General features: G+C 37.9%; 1 protein-coding gene across 1 annotated transcript in view; it reads left to right on the top strand.

The window, feature by feature from the left end:
• The window catches only part of UNC13C (unc-13 homolog C), a 539874-nt gene that overhangs the window by 471597 nt on the left and 44404 nt on the right, over window positions 1–23873 (top strand). Inside the window, exons 28-29 of the mRNA XM_073211882.1 lie at window positions 1516–1596; window positions 19845–19992. Of these exons, the coding sequence (XP_073067983.1) occupies window positions 1516–1596; window positions 19845–19992 (229 nt within the window). The remainder of the gene's footprint in view (window positions 1–1515; window positions 1597–19844; window positions 19993–23873) is intronic.

Here is a 23873-nt window from a genome sequence, read left to right on the forward strand (position 1 = left end):
TAGCTTCTATTAAAAAATAATTGTTAAGCCAGTCAAGATTGAAGAAACCAGAGGGAATTATTTGTATTTACTTGCCCTAAAGCATTTCCCATTACTCATTGAGTCTCAATGTGTATTTAATGTTTCTATTTTTAAAATGTTAAATGGAGGCATGTTTTGAGTTGAAATCCCTGTATCAAAAATGTAGTAAGATGCAGAAGTATGTATCATGGATCCATAAGCATTCTATATGTTGTCAATAGTATTCAAAGTAGCATAAGTCCATTCAAGAATTTGAACCCTAGAAGATATGCCGAAGGAACTACAATTCAACTACCAAAAATATGTTGAATGCCTCGGAAGTGATAATTGCCAAGATACACACTGAAGGCTGCAGAAGTCAGTGAGGCATGGATAAAGACTATCTTCAGGAAGCTATGGCATCTACTGAATAACAGAATAAGGGCTAGAAGGATGAGCACACAAGTGCTCAACTAAGGGAACAAATGGTGTAGAAATAGAACCCATGCTCCACTTGCCAAGCTGTATCATCTGCTGATGTGGAGCTGTGCCCTATAGAAAGAGGGGCACTTTTTATTATTGGCCAAAGTCACTGATTCACTGAACAAACCATATTGTCTCAGAGCTATGCCCACCCTTTTTCTCTAATTCATACAAAGGCACCTCTATAAGTTAGAATTTAAGCTCCAGGTGGACTAACGTCTTTCTTTTATTGAATAATGTATCTCAATCACCTAGAACAGTACTGGACATGATAAGCACTCAATAAATATTTGTTGAATGTTTTTGACTGAAATAGTGGCAACCCTGAGGAGAGTGTGTTCATCTGGGCTGGAGTCCGGAATTTAAAATTTTTTTCTGTGACACAAATTTCTCTTTCCTTTATTATTGTCTTCAACTTTTTACCATCATTTCCCTAAAAAAAAAAAAAAAAAGATGTGTCAGGACAATCTGTAGTGAACAATAAGGAAAATCCATTGTAGATTTGGAAATCAGTTCTAAAATATTGAAAAAAGATTTAGATTATTGAAAATTTCCAAAGCCAAATTCAGCCAACTCTTTGGGGTTTCCCCTAGTAATGACAAAGCACTAAAGTGATCCAAGAAAAGAAAAATTGGGAACATTATACTACAGTAGATTTTATCAGTAGTAATTGAAAGAAGCTAAAATCCACCTCCTTAATCCCTTTCATGATTGACCTTCCTCAGTATAACAGAACACAATGCAAGGAATAAAGGTGAAAAGGCTTTGACACACGTTTTCCAGCTTTCTCTCTTTTTTCCTAACATTAACTTTCAAGTGAAAAAGCCATGTAAGAATAAAAGTACTGCTCTTCTTTTAGCAAAATGAATATTTTATTAAATATGTAGAAGAAATCATCTAAAATGCTTCCACATGAAGAAGACATTTCATCTAAGTTATGTTTATATGGCGATTATAGAGATTTCTTTTTTGAAAATAGTCATTAAATAAATGAACTGATAGTCTATAAGCAATTCTTAACCTGTTTTCCAGGAGCACATGATTCGAGAGGATGCCAAGGGTCTGACGTCAAGACAGTGTACTGTAATGGAGGTGGTCCTGGCTACCATCAAGGTAAAGTGATAGTGCCCTTGGACATGCATCCAGAGACCTCTGTGAACCCTCAGAGGCACCGCAGCTGCTTTCCCATCCATAGATACAGTGGACAGTTACATAGATAATATTCCCAGAGTGTGACAGACCTAGCCCATGCTATCTCCTTATTACACCATATTACTCTGCCCTTATATTGCTTCCTTTGTCTTTATCTAGAAAATGTGTGTGAAAACTATATTGTAACATGTGTTTTCAGAGAAAGGTAACCCCAAAGCGTAGTTAAACAGATGCTTCAGGGGGTTGGGGATTAACAATTTATTTTTATGTTTTCCATGCTTGTTGAAATGGTTTTGAAAAGATCAATCTTCTTTCTTCTCTCTCTTACTAAGTGCAGTAATTTAATTTCCTGCTGAAAACCCAAAGGCATTGTGTTGTGTGCATCATTTTTTCATAAGCGAGATTGACCAAATATGGGCAGATCTAATTCCTTTTATATTTATACATATAGATTCATATGTAAAAGTTTATTCAAGAGTAAAAAATCAATTTATCTCCTAAATCTAAGCCATGTCTAATGTCTCCATGTTTCACTGGGGGAAGCATCTATTATCCAGGATGTGAGGACAATGTGGCGAAGAACCATTGGCACCAGCCATTTTCAGAGTGCAGAGCTGGCTCTCTGGATAGAAACAGACATTACAATGGTATTCATTAAAACAGAGGGCAACTTGCACAGCGGTCGAACACCTTCACAAAACTATTACCTCATGGCTTTTGTTTTGCAGTTCAGCATTTAGTGAAAGGCCAACTTTTGCTGCTTCGGTGTCAAAAACTGTAAAATGATAGCTGTGAGGTAAGAATTTTGTGACCTGGCGGAAACAGAGTGAATTTAGGCAGTGAAATTACTAAATTGCAATGAATTTAGCAATGAAATTTCTCAAGATGGAATAATAGTGTTGTCTGTAAGTATGGAAATTTTGCAAAATCATTCTGAGGAAAAAATTAAAACATGAAAAAGAAATACGGGAAAAATATAAGACCCATTCTTTTAAAAATTATTTTCAAACATCTGAATAAGAAATTATTGATTGACCTTTAGAGTTATAGCAGCTCTATTAGCTACAAACAGGGAAATGCCACTAGAAAAAAAAAAGAGAAAAAACTTTGCAGTATACAATGAAAGGGAAAAGAGCAGGTGTTTAGAATCTGAATTCAGCCCTTCATGGATTTTATTAAGTCAATGCATGACTTTGAGAGGAAGGAAAATGTGCTCTGTGAAAATAAAGAATGGCACTGAATATACTGACAGATGTAGCTTCTGTCCCCGGCCCCAACATTTCTCTAAATCTTGTTGGGAACCCATGACCACCACCTGCAGGCCTGGTGCTGCCCAAACTCTGGGCAACCCTAGTCCTCAAGCAAATCCCCAGGATTTACATCGTGACAGTGCAGTTATCTCATTCTCCTGTCCAGGCTACCAGTGATGACCTTTTCATTCAGCCTCTGGTTCCAGACACTTGCCATGCTCTCAGATAAAACCAGTGCCTGGTGTCCAAGATCCAAGAAATGGATCTATGTCATTCTCTTGTTACTCCAGGACTGGAGTCTGGCCCTGGTCCTCCTGAGCCTCAGAGCCTGAGGTCGGGTCTCTAGTCCCCCTCATTCCCCAGCTTCTGGGTTCCAACTCTTTCTCTGGGTTCTCCATTGCTGCCCGCTATGAGCAATCTCGTCTCTGGTTTGATGACCTGCCAACGCATTCACCTGACACCTGCTTTCATGGCCCTGCCCTCAGTCGGCCAAAGCTAGGACTCCCTTTATATTGTCTGATTCTGAGATTTGCCCCAACTGACTTTCCTATCAAGCAGTAATTCTAATGCTGATTACAAAGGAGCTCAGGAGCAAGAGGAGCACTGCCCAGAAGAAGTGCGGCCCGACACTGAGTATTTCAGTGTTTGCTTGGAGCCCAGCACAGGGAAATCCTGTAAAGCAAGCAGAGACTTCATGAGAAAGACATACTAATGGAGGCAGCAGATGCTACACAGGCTGCTTCCCAAATGCTACCAAGATCTTATCCTTACTTCCTTTTTAGCTCAATTTAAGCAAATAAACTGGAAGTGAGAGCTGAAGAAGGAGCATGCTGTGACTACAGACTGCAACAATGTTTCATATTCTCTTTAAATACCTTTCATGTACATGCACCACCTTCCCTGTTCCTTATAAACATCCTCAATATTAGGTATATCAAGGATAATCATTCACATTTTATAGATGAAAAAAACAGAGGCTAAACAGATTAGAGCTGTTTTTCTAAGGTCAGAGAGTTGCTAGTAATTGGGGGAGCTGAGAAAGGACTCCAAACTCTAAAATCAGTGTCCTTTCTTCTAGGCCACATCATATCACTAAATATTAACAAAGTGTTGGTAAAATGTAGCAGACCACAATGGATAATATTTCTTCATAGACACTAGTTCTTTCTAAATTAAAATACCATATTTCAATTATTAAGATTTCCTAATTATTTAAAAATAATTTAAAATAGTCTGCCTTCTACAGAAGTAGTAATGAAAATGTTCTCTTAAATACTAAAATTTAATTGGACTAGAAAATTCTGTAATACCAGTCACATGTAGTTTCAATTATAAGTCAAAAGGGTAGACTATGGCACAAATAACAGAAATTACAGTGATGTGCCACAGTTACCTTGTTTGGGCTTTGAGACATTCCACTCGCCTGCTAACACACAGACAAAAACAGAAAATAAAAGTAGATAAGAGGAGGAAGTGGAGGAAGAATAGTGGAGGAAGATGGTTGAATAGGTCACTGTGATAACCTCCTCCCATGTACACACCAAGGAAGTAATTATACTAATTCACCTAACTCTGAAAATGACCAAAGACCACAGAACAGACTTTCTACAATTAGTGAAAAAAAGAGAAGAACCCATTGAGAAGGGTAAAGGGTCAGAAGAAGATCAATCAGGATCCAAGTCCTCCCCCATCCCAACCCATAAACAGGAGGGAAAGAGAAACAGAGTGGGGAGGAGAAAAAGCTCAGGAACTCAGCACACCTGGGCCTGGGGATCTGCTCTGGGAAAACAAGTCACCATAGCATTGGACTTCGAAAATGAATGGGGCTGGACACCAAGGAGAGTTGGAGCACTGCGAGAAGCTGAATCTCTGCTAATGGAAGACAGGCATGCTTTGTTGATCCCTCTGAGACACAAAACAGAGGCAGCAATTTGAATGGAGATTTGCTAGCCTTGGGAAGTGTGCTGGATGGGTGGGGGTCTTGGGGAGCTCTCTCCAGAGGAGAAAGGGCTGGAGGATGCCACTGTTTCAGGCCATCCACAGCCCAACTGACCAAACACTTGCAGGAGACTGCTCTGAAACTCTCCACCAACCCCACTTGCTCAGCCCTAGAAATCCATTGCCCCTTCACAACACACCCAGCCCAGTAGAAGTTGGACATTGTGGACAGCCAGGCAGTAGGAAGACCTGCCCACAGAACACCAACAGCAGTCATAACTCAGCCACAACAGGGAATACCCCTGGAGCACCTGGCTCTGGTGAGAAAGGGGCTTTGTGCTTCTAGGCACCACAGGACGACTACTACACAATGCCACTACTTGCAAGACCAGGAGCCATATTAAGTAGATTATTTCCTTTCCCAGGATTGCGAAGTTTTCAGCTATTAAGTCTTCTAACAAACTTTCTACCTCTTTCTCTCTCTTCTCCTGGGGCTCCTATATTATTAATATTGTTTCATTTGGTGTAGTCACAGAGCTCTCTTAGCTCTAATCTACTTAATTCACAGAAACAAACCCAGAGAGCCAGATGATATGAACAGGCAGAGGAATATGTACCAAACAGAAGAATAAAACACAACACAAGAAAAAGTGCTAAATGAAACAGAGATAATCTATCAAACTGATAAGGAATTCAAAGTAATGGTCATGTAGAGACTCAATGAACTGGGAGAAAAAAGATGATCTCAGGGATGATTTCAATAAAGAGAAAATGTAAAGAACCGGTCAAAGCTGAAGAATACAATGACTGAAATGAAAAATATAATGGAAGTAATGAAAAATAGACTAGAGGATGAAGAAGAATAGGTCAGTGAGCTGGAAGACAGGGTGAGAAAATAACAAAGCTAAGGAACAGAGCATAAAAACAATTTCTAAAAATGAGAAAATGCTAAGATAAAGAAATCAGTCTAAGAGGAGTATAAAACAATTGTAAATATCCATGCACCCAACATAGGGGCACCTAAATATATAAAACAAATACTATCAGACCTAAGGGAGAAATTGACAGTAACACAATAATAGTACTAATGGATATATTATCCAGACAGAAACTCATTAAGGAAACAGAGCATTGAACAATGTTAGACTAGATGAACTTAGATGTACACAGAACATTTCACCCCAAATCAACAGAATATAAATTCTTCCCAAGCATACATTGAATGTTCTCTAGGATAGATAACATATTATAGCACAAAGCAAGTCTCCATAAATTTAAGAAGATTGAATTGTATCAAGCATATTTTCAGACCACAATGGTATGAAACTAGAAGTCAATTACAAAAAAAACTGGAAAAACAGAAAGGTGGAGGTGAAACAGCATGCTTCTAAATAATCGCTCAATGAACAGATGAAAGAGGAAATTAAAGAGTACATGGAGACAAATGAAGATAGAAACACAATGGTGTGAAATATGTGGCCTGCAAAAGTGGTTCTAAATCAGAGGTTCATAACAATTCAGGCCTAACTCAAAAAACAAAAGCAATACCAAATAAACAATCTAACCTTACAACTAAAGGAACTAGGAAAAGAAAACAAAGCCCAAAGTTCATAGAACTTGGGACATAATAAAGATCAGAGCAGAAATAAATGAAACAGAGAATAAGAAAATAAAAAAATCAATGAAACCAAGAATTGATTCTTCAAGAAGATAAACAAAATAGACAAACCTTAGAAAAGAAAAAGAAGTTACAATTGACTCCACAGAAATTCAAAGAATTATAAAAGAATTCTACAAAATATTATATGGCAATAAATTGGACAGCCTAGAAAAGTGGACAAATTTCTAGAAACACAATCTTCCAAGACTGACCCAGGAAAAAATAGAAACTCTGAACAGACCAATTACTAGTAGCAGAAAACTTCCAACAAACAGAATTCCAATACCAGATGGCTTCACGGGTGAGTTCTACCAAACATTTAAAGACAAACTAATACCTATCCTTCTTAAAGTATTCTAATAAAATAGAAGAGGACAGAATACTTCCAAACTCATTCTACAAGGCCAGCATTACTCTAATACCAAAACCAGACAAAGACACTACAATATATATATATATATATATATATATATATATATATATATATAGTATAGACCAATATCCCTGATGAACATTCATGCAAAAAATCTCAACAAAATATTAGCAGACCAAATTCAAAAATACATTGAAAGAATTATCCATCATGACCAAGTTCAGGACTTATACCAGAGATGCAAGAACCATACAATATTTGTAAATCAATCAATAATCATACTACAAAAGGAAATATGAAAAGCATTTAATCATCTTAATAGATGTTGAAAAGCATTTTACAAAATTCAACATCCATTCATGATAAAAACTCAACAAAGTGGATATGGAAGGAACATACCTCAGCATAATAAAAGCCATACACAAAAGATCCATACCTAACATCATACTCACTGGTGAAAAGATGAAAGTTTTTCCTTTCAGAACAGGAATAAGACAAGGATGCCTATTCTCACCACTTTTACTCAACATAGTACTGGAAGTCCTAGCCACAGCAATCAGAAAAGAAAAATAAATAAAGGCATCCAAATTTCTATGGAAAAAGTAAAACTCTCACTATTTGCACATGACGTGATGTTACTTAGAGAAAATGCTAAAGACTCTACCAAAAAACTGTTATAATTAATGGATTCAGTAAAGTCACAGGATACAAAATCAGTAGACAGAAATCTGTTGCATTCCTGTATACTAACAACAAACTAACAGAAAGAGAAATCAAGAAAACAATTCCATTTACACTTGCACCAAAAATAATAAAATACCTAGGAATAAATCTAACCAAGGAGGTAAAAGACCTATACTCTGAAAACTATAAGACAATGATGAAAGAAATTGAAAATTACACAAATAAATGGAAAAGCTAGTCCGTGCTCATGTATAGGAAGAATTAATATTGTCAAAATGGCTATACTGCCGCATGTCAGAAACGGAACGGGAAACAGAGAGCGCGCGCGGCCGAAAAAAGGCCACAAAAACGAAGGTAAAGAAACCTCAGAGTGAGGGAGAAAGCCCGCCTAGGGCAAAAGCGAAAGAGCCCCGAGAAGCGAGTGACAATCGCCTCGGAGAAAATAGTAAATACCCCTGGAAAGAGTTGAGGGACCTCCAACTCTCCAATAGGGAATCTGAGGAGGAATTAACGTCCGCAGAGGAAGGGGAAGAAAATAAAACCGCAGAGTGTAGAAGTAAGGGAACCAGCAAAGTTGAAAAGCAGACCAAGGAAAAAATGAAAGCAGGGTGTCCCCCGACGCCCTTTGCCCCGCCACCTTACGTGAGTGGAGCACTCTCCTTTTGCCACCCAGATACTCTTCAGGCAATTAGACAAATGTTTCCTGTATTTGAGGATAACGGTGTACGCTCTCACCAGCCCCTGAGCCATAAACAAGTTAAGGAGTTAGCAGAATCCGTTCGGGCTTATGGAGTCAGTGCTAACTATACCATAGCACAAGTTGAGAGATTAACAGAGACAGCCATGACACCCGCAGACTGGCAATATGTAACTAAGGCATGCCTTTCTAGTATGGGGCAATACATAGAATGGAAGGCATTGTGGCATGATATCAGCATGACCCAGGCACGCGCAAACGCGGCCGAAGGACAGCCGGCATGGTCATATGATATGCTGACGGGCCAAGGACAGTGGGTAGCCGACCAGACCGCCTTCCCCTTACAGGTATATGCACAAATAAACACGTGCGCCGCCAAGGCATGGAAAGCCCTCACCAACAAAGGAGAAGTATCAGGCAATTTGACAAAAATTATTCAGGGGCCGAGCGAGCCATTTTCTGACTTTGTCGCTCGTATGATGGAGGCCGCAGGCAGAATATTTGGAGATCAGGAACAAGCGATGCCCCTGGTAGAGCAATTAGTATTTGAACAATGTACCAAGGAATGCAGACAGGCGATAACACCCTGGAAACAGAAAGGGATACACGCTTGGTTGAAAGCCTGTAGAGAAATAGGAGGGCCACTCACCAACGCGGGCCTAGCCGCAGCCATATTACAGAGCCACAAACAAGCCAGGATCACTAACAGAAGTATTAAATGCTTTCACTAATCTGTCACGAGGCCTGTCCCAGTATCTTTCAGGAAACTGGTCCCAGGACTTTGATGGAGCACTAGAAGAACTGCGGCGAGAAATAATCCACATCAACTCCACCCGTCTAGATATCTCCGTAGCAGAAGGACTCTCTTCCTGGTTCCTCAGAGCTCTCTCCCACGTCAAGGAGTGGGCGGGCATGGCTGGGATGGGCGTGTTCATGCTTGGAGGTCTCATGCTCCTACTCTGGTTGTTATGCAGACTCCGCAATCAACATAAGGACAAGGTGATCCTTGCTCAAGCCCTAATGGCGATAGACATTGGCGCCTCTCCCCAAGTGTGGCTCAATATGCTTAAGAAGGAAGCTCAGCTTTAGCTTCAAAGCAATGAACAGATTCAGTGCAAACCTTATCAAAATACCAATGGTATTTTTCACTGAACCAAAGAAAATAATCCTAAAACTGGCATGGAAACTCAAAAGATCCTAATGTGCCAAAGCAATATTGAAAAAAAAGAACAAAATGGGGAGTATCTTGCTCCATGATTTCAAGCTACACTACAAAGTTACAGTGATTAAAATAGTATGGTTTTGGCATAGAATAGACACATAAATCAGTGGAACAGAATACAGAGCTCAAAAATAAAACCATGCATATGTAGTCAATTAATATATGGCAAATGAGGCAAGAATATACAATGGGGAAAAGACAGTCTCTTCAATAAATGGTGTTGGAAAAACTGGACAGCTACATTCAAGAGAATGAAACTGGATCACCGTCCACAAAAATAAACTTGAAATGGATTAGAGACCTAACTATAAGATATGAAACCACAAAACTCTTAGGCAGGAATCTCTTGAACATCAGCATGAGCAATTCTTTTTCAGAGGTGGGGATACATCTACCTGGGTAAGGGAAACAAAAGCAAAAATAAGCAAGTGGGACTACATCAAACTAAAAAGTTTCTGCATAGCAAAGGAAACCATCAACACAACTATAAGGCAACCTACTGTATGGGAGAATGTAATTGCAAATTATATATCTAATAAGGGGCTAATATCCAAAATATATAAAGAACTCATACAACTCAACACCAAAAAATAAATAAATAATAACCCAATTAAAAAGTGGGCAGAGGACCTGAATAGACATTTTTCAAAGAAGACATACAGATGGCCAACAGGCACATGAAAAGATGCTTCACATCACTAATCATCAGGGAAATGCTAGTCAAACCACAAGGAGATTACCTTAATACCAGTTAGAATGCTGTTATCCAAAAGACAAGAAATAGCAAGCATTGGCAAGGATGTAGAGAGATGTGAACTCTCCTACACTGTTGGGGGGAATGTAAACTGGTGCTGCCACTATGGAAAGCAGTATGGAGGTTCCACAACAAACTATAAATAGAACTACCATATGGCCCAGCAATTCCACTTTTGGGAATTTACCAGAAGAAAACAAAATCACTGATTCAAAAAGATATATGCACCCTATTTTTATTGCTGCATTATTTACAATAACCAAGATATATACCAATCTAAGTGTCCATCAATAGATGAATGGATAAAGATGTGGTACATATACACAATAGAATATTACTCAGCCTTAACAAAGTGTGAAATCTTGCCATTTGCAACAACATGGATGGGCCCAGAGGATATTATGCTCAGTGAAATAAGCCTGGTGGAGAAGGACAAATACCATATGATTTCACTTTTATGTGGAATCTACAAGAAAAAAAAATGAACAAACAAAAAAGACTCAGAGAAGAGACTGGTGGTTGCTAAGGGGTAGTGCTGGGGGAAATAGGTGAAGGGAATAAAGAGGCACAATATCCCAATTATAATATTAATTAGTCACAAGAATGAAAGTATAGCATAGGGAATATGGTCAAAATATTGTAGTGTCTTTGTATATTAACAGATAGTAACAACACTTATTGATGTGAACATTTAATGAATGTGGATAACTGTGTTGTACAAGCAAAATCAACATAATACTGTATACCAACTATACTTCAATGGAAGAAAAAACACCTAGAAAGGCGACAGCTATGAGGTAGGTAGCCAACAGCTTAATCAGTATGCACAAGCTAATAGAGAGACCAAAAGAGAAATCGTCATTTGAAGAGGTCCTCATTGAGCTTTTAAGTCTCAGATGCATATCTCAGGAAGACTCAGGACTGCTATGGGATTTATTTCAAAGAGAAACAGAAGATGTTTTTCTAACAGCAGATATTCTACCTGAGCATGAATTCCAAGGCTTACAGAAATTCTTAAATCTTGAACAATCCTCAAGTTATATTCTGATGAAGTTTGAAATACCCAGAAGAAAAGCTGGCTGGCTTTCTATTTCCCAAACCTCCCTAGAACTCATGGTATTTGGACTTGAATATGACACTGTAACATATGTTGCAGATGTTTGATATCACGCAGGGGCAATAAAGAGGTTTCTCTAAAAATAATAAACAAGAAATTGCATTTCTTGGTGTAAAGGAGAGAATTTGGATTAAATGAGTGTCTATTCAAATACAGCTTTAGAATTTCCTCATTAACTTTCTTACTTAATCCAGATAACACCATTTCTGATACTCAGGATTCCAGACCAATAACAGGATATGTGATGTTATGCCTTTAAGGCTCTCACCCTGAAAGGCTTTACCCCATCCTGCTGTTTATTATTCATGAGGCAATTTTGGTGGCTGCTTGTCAGCATTCTCTTTTTAATATTATACGTGTAGGTTTTGCATTATTTAAAATTCATCTGCTCATGGGAAGGACAAAATAACCTATCTAGTTTGGAGTTCTGTAATTTGGAAATCATTGAAAGCCTCTAGGTAGAAAATATGGTGAGAAGGGAAGATATAGCTGGAGATAAGAGAAATCTTGACTCTTGACTTACAAACAAAAACTACAGTTGATAAAAGAGCTGTGGGCTAAGTACTGGGGAGGGCAGAGAGGATGATAAATTCTCCATGTCGGCAGGGGAAAGCTTTTTGGACTTACAAACAAAAACCTACAGTTGATAAAAGAGCTGTGGGCTAAGTACTGGGGAGGGCAGAGAGGATGATAAATTCTCCATGTCGGCAGGGGAAAGCTTTTTGGAGAAGGAAGTTTTGGGGTTTAAAGGCTGAATTGGGGGGAAGTCATTGCAGGCTTATAGAAAAGCAGGAGTGAAATGAGAGAAGGTATGGTTTAGCCTAAAAACTTCGTGACTGGTTGAGTATTACAGGGAACAGACAAAGAACAATGGATTGGAGCCACAATGCTGAAGCTTAAACACCAAGGTGAAGAGTTTTAACTTCAGTTTGCTGGCAAAAGGAAAGGAGTAACAAATTCTGATTCTGTGTATAAAAGGGGACTCCAGCTGTGGTAGAAAAAATTTCTAAAATATCTATCACATAATTTCTAAAAAAAAGGGAAACCCCAGCTGTGAAAGGCAGGGTATAATTAACTACATCTAAGTTTGCAAAATAAATTATCTGCATGGATTTTTTAAAGTATCATACAGATATTGGAAGGAAAAAGTGATGATGGGAAATTGCTACCAAAATAGCATATATGACCAAAAAGTAACTTCTCTTTGCAAACTTGCAAAGACACATTAGTATGTTCCATCAGTCAGTAAAAATAGATCAAATCTTCTAATATATGACAAATGAGAAGCATTAGAGGAAGTAAGGGGGAGTTTTTATTGGGATTATAAAAGGAATGGGTTGCTAAGCATGCAGGCAATATTTGTTCTGATTTAATATTTAGAAGTACTATTTTTTCCCTCACAAATCACAGTCAGGCCTGTGCTTGTGCTTTATTTTTTGCAGTTTCATGAAGAATACAAGGAACAGACCAAGATAAAGAAAATACTTCATAAATATCTCTTTCCAACCCTCACTCAGCTGTAATAATAGTGCTTCTCATCAATCACCCTTTAATTAGTGAAGCCACTGTATTACTGTATTAGGTGGAAACCTTTATAAATATCAGAAGATAGATGTAAATACAAATGTGAATGAAATATTTGAAACTGTGTGGGGAATTATACTACTAGCAATTAGAGTATCAGGTAGAGAGTGATTTAGAGACACAAACTGGAGTGTTCAAGTTACTGTCCTCTCCTGTGGGAATAATAGGATTTAAGGGATTATCATGAGAAAAATAAATGCATTATCACACGAAAAGCAAAACACGTCTGTCATGTACAAAGCTCTTCATAAATGTAACTATCATAGTGTCTGAGGGCTGGTTTATTTTGGAGGAGCCTCTGTCTACTGTGAAACCCACGCTCTACTGTAACCACTTTTTTTCCTCCTTCGCTAATAGATCCTTCATTCTCTTCCAATGAACCTAACTAATAAATCTGACTCTTTGCCCCAAGCAATGGTCCTTAAGGCTTTGCCCTCTGGCCTTTTGGCTTCCTGCGCACAGCATGTTCCCACTGGAAGGGCACAAGGTCCCTCAGAGTCCTCAGTGCCCCTTGAGACCCTGCTCTGGGAAGCAGCCCTGTTTCTTTTCTCAAGGAATTTCTAGTCTAGATTAAAAAATGGAAAAGGCACATTAATAATTAAATAGTGATATGCGTTAACTTACAAGATAACAGTGTAAGATATGGAATAGGAAGATATGGATGCCAGCTGAGGGGCACAGGTGAAAAACTAGGAAGGATTTAGAGAAGTGAGCAGCCACTGTGAGCTGAAGCCATCAGGAGAAGCTGAGGGAGTGGTGTTGAAGGGCAGGTGGGAGATCACAGGCTAGATAGGAAAGACAAGTTTTGCTTGGAGTGTGGCAACCGTGTTCCTGGCTTGAACATTACCAGGGAGAGAGGATTTCATCATGGAAAGGCATGAGGCCAGAGGGCTGGGAGTCAGTGACCAGACCACTCTGTGGACTGGCATAGACTGCCCTGGAGGTTTGCGTAGTGAAGCAGCAGTGAGGTTACAGGAAATGTTTGGGTTGAAAATACAGAAGTCCTTTTCCACCCAGTGTATTCTATAAAAGAGGAGCCATTGATAATTTTGAAAATACATGGCATGCTAAAAGTGCCATTTTAGAAATGGAAATCTTATCAGCAGGTACAAAATGGATTGAACGGTTCAAGACTGTAGTCACAGAAATCAGTCATTTGTTACTTAATGCATAAGGTGATGAGGGCTATCCCCAGGGTGGTGGCCTTAGGAATACCAAATAAAAGGTCGATAGACGTGACACAAGGTGGAGAGTCACTGGCAACTGGGCCAAGTGGGAGGGAGGAGCCCAGGGTGATAGCGCTTCCAGCCAAGGGGCTGGAAAAGCATGGTTCCACTGGGGAAAAGGCAAATCAGGCAGGAAAACTTTTCCTTATTGCCACACTGGAATCAGATATGGTGGCAGGAACATGAAATAATACCTGGGTACTAGGGCTGGAACATGAAATAAATACCTGGACACTAGAAGCAATAACCCCCCAAACTGCAGCCCTGCTACCAATGATGTCTTACAAGTAGAAAAAACTCTAAAATAACTCTACAGTTCACAAAGCTGTTCCTGATGGAGTAATGCATGTCATCTTTACACCACTGTCAAGGAGGGCGTATATTTCTGCTACCATGAATAAACTGATACTCTATGAAGTTAAATAATCTATGCAAAAATCACATGACAGAGAGTAAAGATGAAGAAATACATTTTCTAGCACATTTAAAAATAAAAAGCAGAGAGTCAAAAAAATGAAAAGGATTCTAAAATCTCAGAATTGGAAATATAACCCAACATCTTCCCTTTCCTGTTCATATGGAGAGAGTCCATCTAGAGTGTTGCTGGCCCATGGTCAACCGGCCACCACATAATAATGGCCAGCAATAGGAACTCACTAACTCACAAGTAGCATATTAATTTTAAGATGCACTTATTTTTAGAAAGCGTGTCTTTATATCGAACCAATATCTGCTTCCCTCATACCTCTAGCCATGCATTGATCATCCTCCTTTCTTTTGAAACTACTATAATCAAATATCCTTATCCATGTGATAGCCTTTAAGATATCAGAGAAAACTAAAATGCTGCCCCACGTCGTCTGCAGCAATTTACTGAATAGCATGCCTGCTAGACTTTATAAAATTCTGGTCCTTTACCTCTGGATGCCCCCTACTTTTTCATATTTCTTATAATGATGAAGCCTAAGAATGAATTAGGAATGACCCTAACATTCCAGATATGTTCTAACCAGCACAGAATGTTGTTCTATCACACCCTTTGATTGACCTGTGTACCTCCACTAATGCATGATCAGATTTCATTAGCTTTGATAGCTGCCCCATCACTTATTAAATAATGTTAAAATTGAGAGCAAAGAAAGCTTTACAGCTTTTAAAATTTTACTGATGTAAAGCCAAGTTACCCTCCTTCTGTACTTTACAGTAAACATTTTAGCATGAATAAAAGTATTTTCCTTTTCTCTGTCATCCCAATTTGTAGATGTTGACCCACCATCCCAGACTGCCACAACCTTTCTGAATCCAGATTCTGTCATCCAGTGTCAAAAACATGCTTTCTTTGGTGCAAGTATCAGCCAGGACAGGGCCGAGTGTAGATAGAATGTCATCCAGCTGAAATCCTCATCCTTCAAAGCACTATGCCAACTTCTCCCACATTCTCTGACTGAAAATTCCTTTCTTGAAGGAGATGGAAATGACCTGTTCCAACTTATTTTGCCAACTATTTTCTACTAATTTGCACCAGTCTAAGTTAAACATCTGAAGAGATCAAACTGGAGATTCTTGGCTTATGCTACAGGTTGCCAAAAAACAATAAAACAGTCCCAGTTTTTGTTTGTTTGTTTAAAACCAATGGAGATAAATTTACTTTTTATATTCATGACAGCAACATTCAGAAAACTTTAAAACCCACATTCACAAATTCCTCTCTAGCATATAATTCCTCCACAAAATATTTTCCTTTTCTCTGTCATCCTTACTATAATGAATGAAGATCAACTAAGCTGCAGCTGTGGGTAGTGGGTTTTGTTTAACAGTGAAGACATGCCCTCCCACGCATCAGCCCCACATTTATATCCTTCAAACCCAAGCCTCAGCAAAATTCAAATTCTACTCTGCTGTTCCTTTAGGGGGCACTTGCAAAGAGACAAAACCAAATCCCTGAATGCCAAGCTGCCTGTGCCCCTTTCTCCTGATTATCTGCTGGTGAGATAAACAGACCCACCTTCTCCGGAGAACTCGCGCTGGTTCTGAACACTATGTGTGAAAAGCTTCCGCAAAGTAGCGTTTTCATCAAGTTTGTATTCACATAACCATAGAAATCATCTCCTTTATTCTTTCAAGTGAGGAGCCTGTTGCATGTGCTATTTATCTGTCTTCACTGACCTGGAGGCTTTCATTCTCAGCATCTTGCAACTTGCTTTCTCTTCTAACATTGCTACCTTCTGTCCTGGGTTTGTCTTGAAACATCTTCACTCAAAAGATAAAGGCGTAATTTTTGCCCTTACGATTCTTCTACTAATCACTTGCTATTTTCTGTTAGAGGCTTTAGTAGAATGACTCAGAATACTCTATGGCTAAAAAGGAAGAAGTTCAGTACCCTAACCTAAATTCTAGGGATACCCTTTAAGCTTTCCTCCAGAGCAAACTCATACCTTATTTGATTCCTTCCCCATGTCCCAGAAGCCTACAAATCCTACCTATTAAAATCATATCTTCCTATAAAATTTTTAGAAGGTTTCCAGAACAAATACATAGTTAATGCCTTCATAGCCTAACTCTAATTCTCTTCCATGAAGCCTTTGAGAACCTCAGAAAGATCTCAGTTAAAGACAGTCACATTCTTCTATCCTAGGATTTCCTAAATCATATCTCATGGAACACTTGTGCCCCAATAGTATAAACAGATGTCCTGTATGGTGACTGTCCTATAGATAAATGATTTTAAGAACCAGGTATGTTAATTAGAGGTTAAACAGATGTCATTACTACAGTGGGTCTCAGAGCCTTTAATATGTTAACAAGCATTGTGAATCTCAAAGAATACAATGTCATCTCTTAACTCTTAATTTCTCTAGGCCTCTACTGCCTAGAGGCACTTTCTGGTGTCCAGGCAGCATAAATTTAGAGATGAGGATAGAGTAACAGTAGTAAAATAGTGTATTTTTTAAAACTATACCAAATAAATATATTATGAGAACTACAACTACCCCAGTTTTTCTGAAGTAGTGCTGGGAGTCCCTAGAGTTTCTCATGGTTACCTAGTAGAATTCTCTTCTCCACAGTAGTGAATTATCTTGTAGCTGCTAAAGTTAAAAATACAAGTGTTAATAAACTGATGAATACAAATAAAGTCACCTCTTTAGATGCCTTTACTGACTCCTTCCCCAGTAGGATTGTTTGCCACCTCCAGTCATTCATTGATATTTTGGTTACATTTCCTACCAGATTATAATCCCTTTGAGAACAATTTCTGGGCCAATTTTGCTTCATATCCTTGGTATGCAGTATGATGTCTGGCTCATGATAAAGGTTTAATGAGTATTTATCTAGGGACAGAGGGAAAGATAACAGGCAGGAAGACAGACCCCACCACTGCTGCGGCTGCAGGGTGAGCCAAAAGCCCATGGTCCTACCCTCACAAATTAAGACAGTAAAAACTATGGTCATCCTTATGAATGCTGTCACCACGCTACTTTATATAACCCTGTTAAAGAAGAACAGTTTTTAAAAGAGTATAATCATGACCGTCATACAGTTATAAGACTTGTCAAAATGTTATTTATCTCATCAATTAGTGAGGGAACCAGTAAGATCTTACAACTAACTCAGTGGAGAACTCCAGGAACCACACATTCAGGAGAAGCAATAAGGAAGCAGAAGTAAATTTACAAATAGAGGCAAAACAGATTTATCCACAGAACAGTTGCATGCCACCAGAAATAATTAATTTGCATTTGTATAGACGAGAGTAATTTACATTATTATTCACTTTCTACCATTTACAGAGTTTTAAATATAGCTTCAGGACAGTGAAAAGCCAAGATAACCCAGATGGGTACACTAGACAGAACACCCACTGATCTTTTTTGTCCATTTCAAAGTCTTTCACAATTTCTTCTGACAACTCTCTACAGTCCCATGAAACAGCACATCTTCACTGCGTTTCTTCCTGTACTTCTTTTTATTGTGATTTTCTAGTCTTCATGCTCAGGTTTGCTAAGACTGGGCTTTTGAGAAGCACCAAGAGGGAAAATGTGTTCCTGCCAGAGACTCATCCTATTCCTGGTCCAGTTTGTAAGTAAGAGGTCCAGTTCCTCTTACAGTCAGGGCGAGTTATTTCATTTGATGGCTTTTGGTTCATTATGTGAACAGACCTCCAGAGAGCACCCCGCACTCCTCTAGAAGAAAGTACTCCTCTCAGTACATCCATTTAATATTTTGCCACTATAAATATCATGCTTCCTGATGACAGGAACTATCTTTTCTTTTTCATCTACCAAGGCACCCAAAACAATTCTGGACTCAGTCCTCAATAAATACTTTCTATGTTTGAAAATATTTTAACATCTTTATAAGACCAAGGCATAGAAGAATTTCAAGTATTACATCTTTGTCATCTCTTAAAAAGTAAGAAAAGGTGTTTCCCATTTTTCAATGCCTCCCCTTCATAGTCATAGACAGCTTTCGGCACAACTTGTGTTTTCACTGTGACCCACCTAGAATCAATCAATCAATGAACTTTAAGTGGCTGTAGGTCTCTTTTTCCTTGGGGAGGGTGTAATTGTAGCAATCTTTTTTCAGGCTTGTATTTCCATTACCTACTATTCTGAATCTTCTCTATATTACACTCCTTGGGAGTATATTCAGATGCTTACAAATAACCAGAATATTTTTCTGCATCTACCCTTGAATAAGGAAGAAAATTAGGATAATTAAGGTTTTTCAGTTCATTGAATTGTATTACCTCAGAAATATTTAGAGTGGGATAAAGGGATGACACATATCCATTTAGAAGAATGTATCAGAGTAATTTATTGAGCTTTTTCAAAATACATCATTCTCTGAGAATCGTAGATCATAGTGAGCCAGGTTGCAATATATGTGTAATTTAGCACTGTTAGTACAGAGACAGAGAATAATTTATCTGACTTTAATACTATGAATACATTACCATCTATAAATGGTTAGGAGAAAACATCCTTAGTATATGACATATTTCTAGATATTCTGCCTTCCAAAGTGAAGTCTGCACATAATACTTGCACTGTGAAAAATGCTAACATTCCCTTAATGTCCATATTTATTGTCAACAGACATATGTCTTCTCTATTGTCTTACCTATAAATATTGTAATGTTTTGAGTTTATTGGATACCAACAGCCAAAAAAATACCTTCTGTATTTTATTACATTCATCATACACAAGGTTCAGGGGATGTTGGATTTCTAAGGACCCCTCTGCATCTTTATGATAGTCTATATCTGCACCGTTTTGTAATTAGAACATGCGGAAGGTGGAGCACCAGGCATCTGGCCTAGAATCGCAAATTAGTGCCTAGAAAGTATGTGACCAGGAGTTACCTTCTTTTTGAAATTTTGACAACTCCAAATATTTCTCACATGCTCTAGAACAAAGTCAATAACCAACTTGGTTGTTATCCAAACCTGTCGTTCTATAAGCAATGTGACCACAGCATATTCATGATTCCATTTGCTTAACTGAAGTTTTAAATGAGAAGAAAAGTCTTAAGCTTCAAGGATCTGGGGCCTGGGATGTGCTAGGGCTATTTCTTTGTACCTACCTTATAATGACCATATCATAATCATTCCATTTGAGCTTCACTATTACAGCAATAAAATCCCTCCTCCAATACCTCATCCTAAATGCCTCTGCTTACATTACTTTTTTTTCCTTTTTTTAGCAATACTTTCATGCGGGAGGAAATGGCCTGAAAAAGAATTTCTTGGAGAAAAGCCCAGATCTTCAGTCTCTGAGATATGCTCTCAGTCTTTATACCCAAACTACTGATGCCTTGATAAGGAAATTCATAGACACTCAAATCTCACAGAGTAAGTAACACTGTATGTGGGAATAAAGTAAACTGAACACAACTAAATTCAACATAAGAATATTATAAATAGTAGTAGTTTTTACTACAATAAATTAAAGTATCAATGGGAGAATGGAGGATTATGGTTAATAGAAAACTAGCAATTTTTTCAGCACTTATAAATTATACTATTATAATTTCAATAATGCTAGGGTATGCTTAATACTAAAACTGTGTGGGATGGCTTTCTCTTGGTGAATCTAACTTCATAAAATTTAGTAAAATGTAGTTTTGAATATCCATGGCTGTGATAATCTCTATAATTCAGTACAGAAGTGTATGCTAGTCTTGGTAACTTCTAAAATATGATAATAATTCCCCAAATCCTGACTTCCAATGTAATATCTTCTCTGGGGTTTCCAGAAGGGAAATTTCATTGTGTCCTAATTTTACATAAGAGAAATGCTAACTTTAAGTTTGAAATGGGCCAAGAGGAAAGTATTTTATTGGAAACTCAGATCTGTTTCATGTGGCAAGTTTCCTAGTTCATAAGCTTCTAGGATATTACTGTTAATCAAACTTTCTTTCAAGTTGATTTGTGATTTCTTCCATTTTAGTAACTGTGTACATTTAAGATCTGGCATTTCTGAGAGATCATTAAAAATGTCATATGAGTCAGAGAGAGCCAAATGCAGGCTCAAACCCTAAAACATAATAAATTGCCCCGCAGAAATTATATAAATAATCAAGAAGACACTTTCTTCATTTATGATGGAATCTCAGAAAAGAAAGCATACACATGTGTTTTCCTGTGCTGAAAATGCTCCAGACTTGTCTTTTTCTCCATGGATATTTTAATTTTTTCTAACCACATCAAAGATAGTGCCAAGGTAGGTGCTTGGCCTATCTTTTAACAGTTTGTGCTTTCTGATAGTCTCCAATTAAAGGCACACATACTCCTTTTAATGTGATCTGCAAACAAAGGGTACACCTTGGGATGGTTTCATAAAGGACAAGAGTTGAGCTCATAAGGGGTTGTCAAGACACAGAAATATGCAGAACATTGCTCCCTGAATCCTGAATCCATGAGCCTTCAAGATTTTTCTGAACTTTATAAATATAAATGTAATTCTAATACATCATATAGACTTGTGGCTTTATTTTTAGAGAATATGAGTATATAAAACATTCATTAGGCTTTTATAGGTATACATTTATATGTATATATACACACACACATACACACAGCCCATGTTTTAGCATAGATGTCACACCAGGAAAGTACATGTGTATGTTAATTTTGGTACGTGGAACTTGGCACGTGTATGTATTATATGGCAATGTTAAAAAGCTTAAGGGGGTGGATAAGAGGATCCATAATCCCAATAATCCCTTAATTTAACAATTCTTATTTTAGTCTTGGACTTTTTTTCTTTTTATACTCTCCTTGACTGGCTTTCTCTGAATGCCATTTTTTTGTGTGTGTGTTTTTCATAACTGAAATTAGCAGGATATAGATAGGAAACAATTTTGCATTTTCTACCTTCAAGCTCTGTGGCAACTACCTCAACCTCCTCCCTACCCACTCCATCATCCACGTTATTGCCCCCCACCAGGCATGACTGGGTCTGAAGGAGGGGGTCCACTTGAGCTCATACATTCTTTCCATACCTTCGGCTATAATGGGGGCTTTTCCACTGTCACCTGCTCTCTCTCTACAATTCTCTCCAACTGCCCAAATAGGTATTTGTACTTCCAAACTGGGGGAGGTGGGTGGGGAAGAATGTTACCACCTAATATGAAAACATTGCTCAAGCCAACATCTCATCAATTAATGGATGCAGGATTTCTGAGCTTACATTCATCCCCTCTCCTAATTCTATCACAGTCCCATCTCAATATTTATTAACATAGACTAAATAATTAAGTTAGTAACACTACATGCTTTATAAGGTAGTAAAAGAAAGGAGAGAGAAGATGAATATTAGCTGAATATTAGAATTATTTATAATAAAATAAAAAATAAAATATAGTAGCGGTTACATGTTCATTTCTATAACAGACCCTAAGTCATGGTTTGTATTTATGACTTCCTCTGTCCAGTGCACATTCCCTTTGGCTTCAAAGGAACTTCAACTTCCAGGGCTCTTTAATGACAGAAAAGTTGAATTTTCAAAGGTCTTATTTATGTGGGGTGCTATGCTCTTCTATGAACATTTGACACTGGACCTGCTGAAAGAGGGAAACTAGGTTTCACCCTGTGGATTCCTTGGTACTCTTCTCTGCGGATGAGCGTTAACAATTGATAGTAGGATCAACTATCCCTTTTTGTCCTGGTAGTTTAATGACTCCAAAATGACCAAATTAAGTCTCAGTTTCCAGTGTAAATATTGTTGCAATTAATAATTTTCTAGGACTAAGCACAGTATCAAGTACCCATGACTGTTCACTTTACAAGACCAAATTGGTGTTACGGTATCTTTCAAATGATTTGAAATATAAGCTCATACTGTGCACTGCAAACCCCAGCTGCTTTCTGCCTGAGGAGCACGCTTGGCCCCTGTCAGGGTACACGGCGTGTCAGAGAGCTGGTGCTCCAGGGAGCAGCTGGAAACCAGTGAAAGGCAGGAAGCTGGCAGGTTAGAAAAACAAAGTGTTCTTCATGTAATTATAGATTAATGATAGCAAAAATAAAATAAAATAAAAACAAAAAACAAAAACAAAAACTTCAGCCACCGCAGTTGGGACAGCTCTGATGTGTGTTTTACTCAAACTCCAGAGCTCCCCCGTGAGATGGAGCTCAGTGCCCCTCAGAGGGGTCCCTTCCAAGCTGGGCCATTTGTCCTTGAAGGCTTGTCTCAGGTTCTGCTTGTGGGGAAGCCTAAATCCAGGGTCACATTGCTGGGAAGTGGTGAGCCAGATTCTAATCCAGCTGGTCTAGATCTAGATTCTGTGGTTTTAACTATTAGTATATCTTCCTGATGATAAAGTCCATACACCGTGAATAAATATTTCTCCATTATTTGACCTTTTCCTCTTATGATTTCTTAAGTTAGGAGTACAAAATTTGACTTATAAACAAGAAGCATTATTTAGAAAAAATTTTATGTGCTTCATTTCCTTTATGATCAGTAAACCACGAAGTGATATTTTTTGTTGCCTTGATTTCTAACTCATACTCTACAGGGAAATTATTAGAACTACTGAATCATTATTCACGTGCAATTTAATGAGTCTGTAACATGTGTAAAGGACTTGGGACCCTCTAGTAATCTAAGTGTGCTGTTCAAAAGAAGTACAATATGAATGCTTTATTCTCATAAAGTCTTCCCTTACTCCATTTTCTTCTTTCACTTTCATTTGTTAAATTTTCTTTCTCACACCTTTTCTGTTTGTCTTCCTTGTGTAGCTCTGAAAATTAACTGTAATATTAAACATAAGGAAAAAACAGTGACAATTAATCAAATTAATTTTTACCATCTTCAAATTTAAAGATATACTCTCCTTTAAAATATTTTATTTCAGCTTTTTCATGAATGGGTTCATAAGTATAAAAAGTCTGCTGTATCTTGCTCATTTATTCTTTCTTTCATCTTTCTGTTTTGCTTTCTCCTTTCTCTCCCATTGTCACCTTGCTTTCCCCCTTCTTTTTTCTTTTTATAGAATATATTTAGATGTCATTTTTCTTTAGTAGTTAAAAAACAAAAAGAAAGGAAAGAAAACTGCAATGAATTGAGTCCCACTAGAAATTTATGAACCCACAGAGTTCCCAGGAGACCTGTCAATGTGGAAAAACACTGTCTTCTTTCCTCTTTCTATTCCAAATATTGGAAAATAAACAAATCCAACATAGATTTAGATGTATTCTTAAGTCCTAGACTGAAACTGAGAGTTCAATTT

This window comes from Manis javanica, chromosome 8 (assembly GCF_040802235.1).
Source record: "Manis javanica isolate MJ-LG chromosome 8, MJ_LKY, whole genome shotgun sequence".
Taxonomy (NCBI): Eukaryota; Metazoa; Chordata; class Mammalia; order Pholidota; family Manidae; genus Manis; species Manis javanica.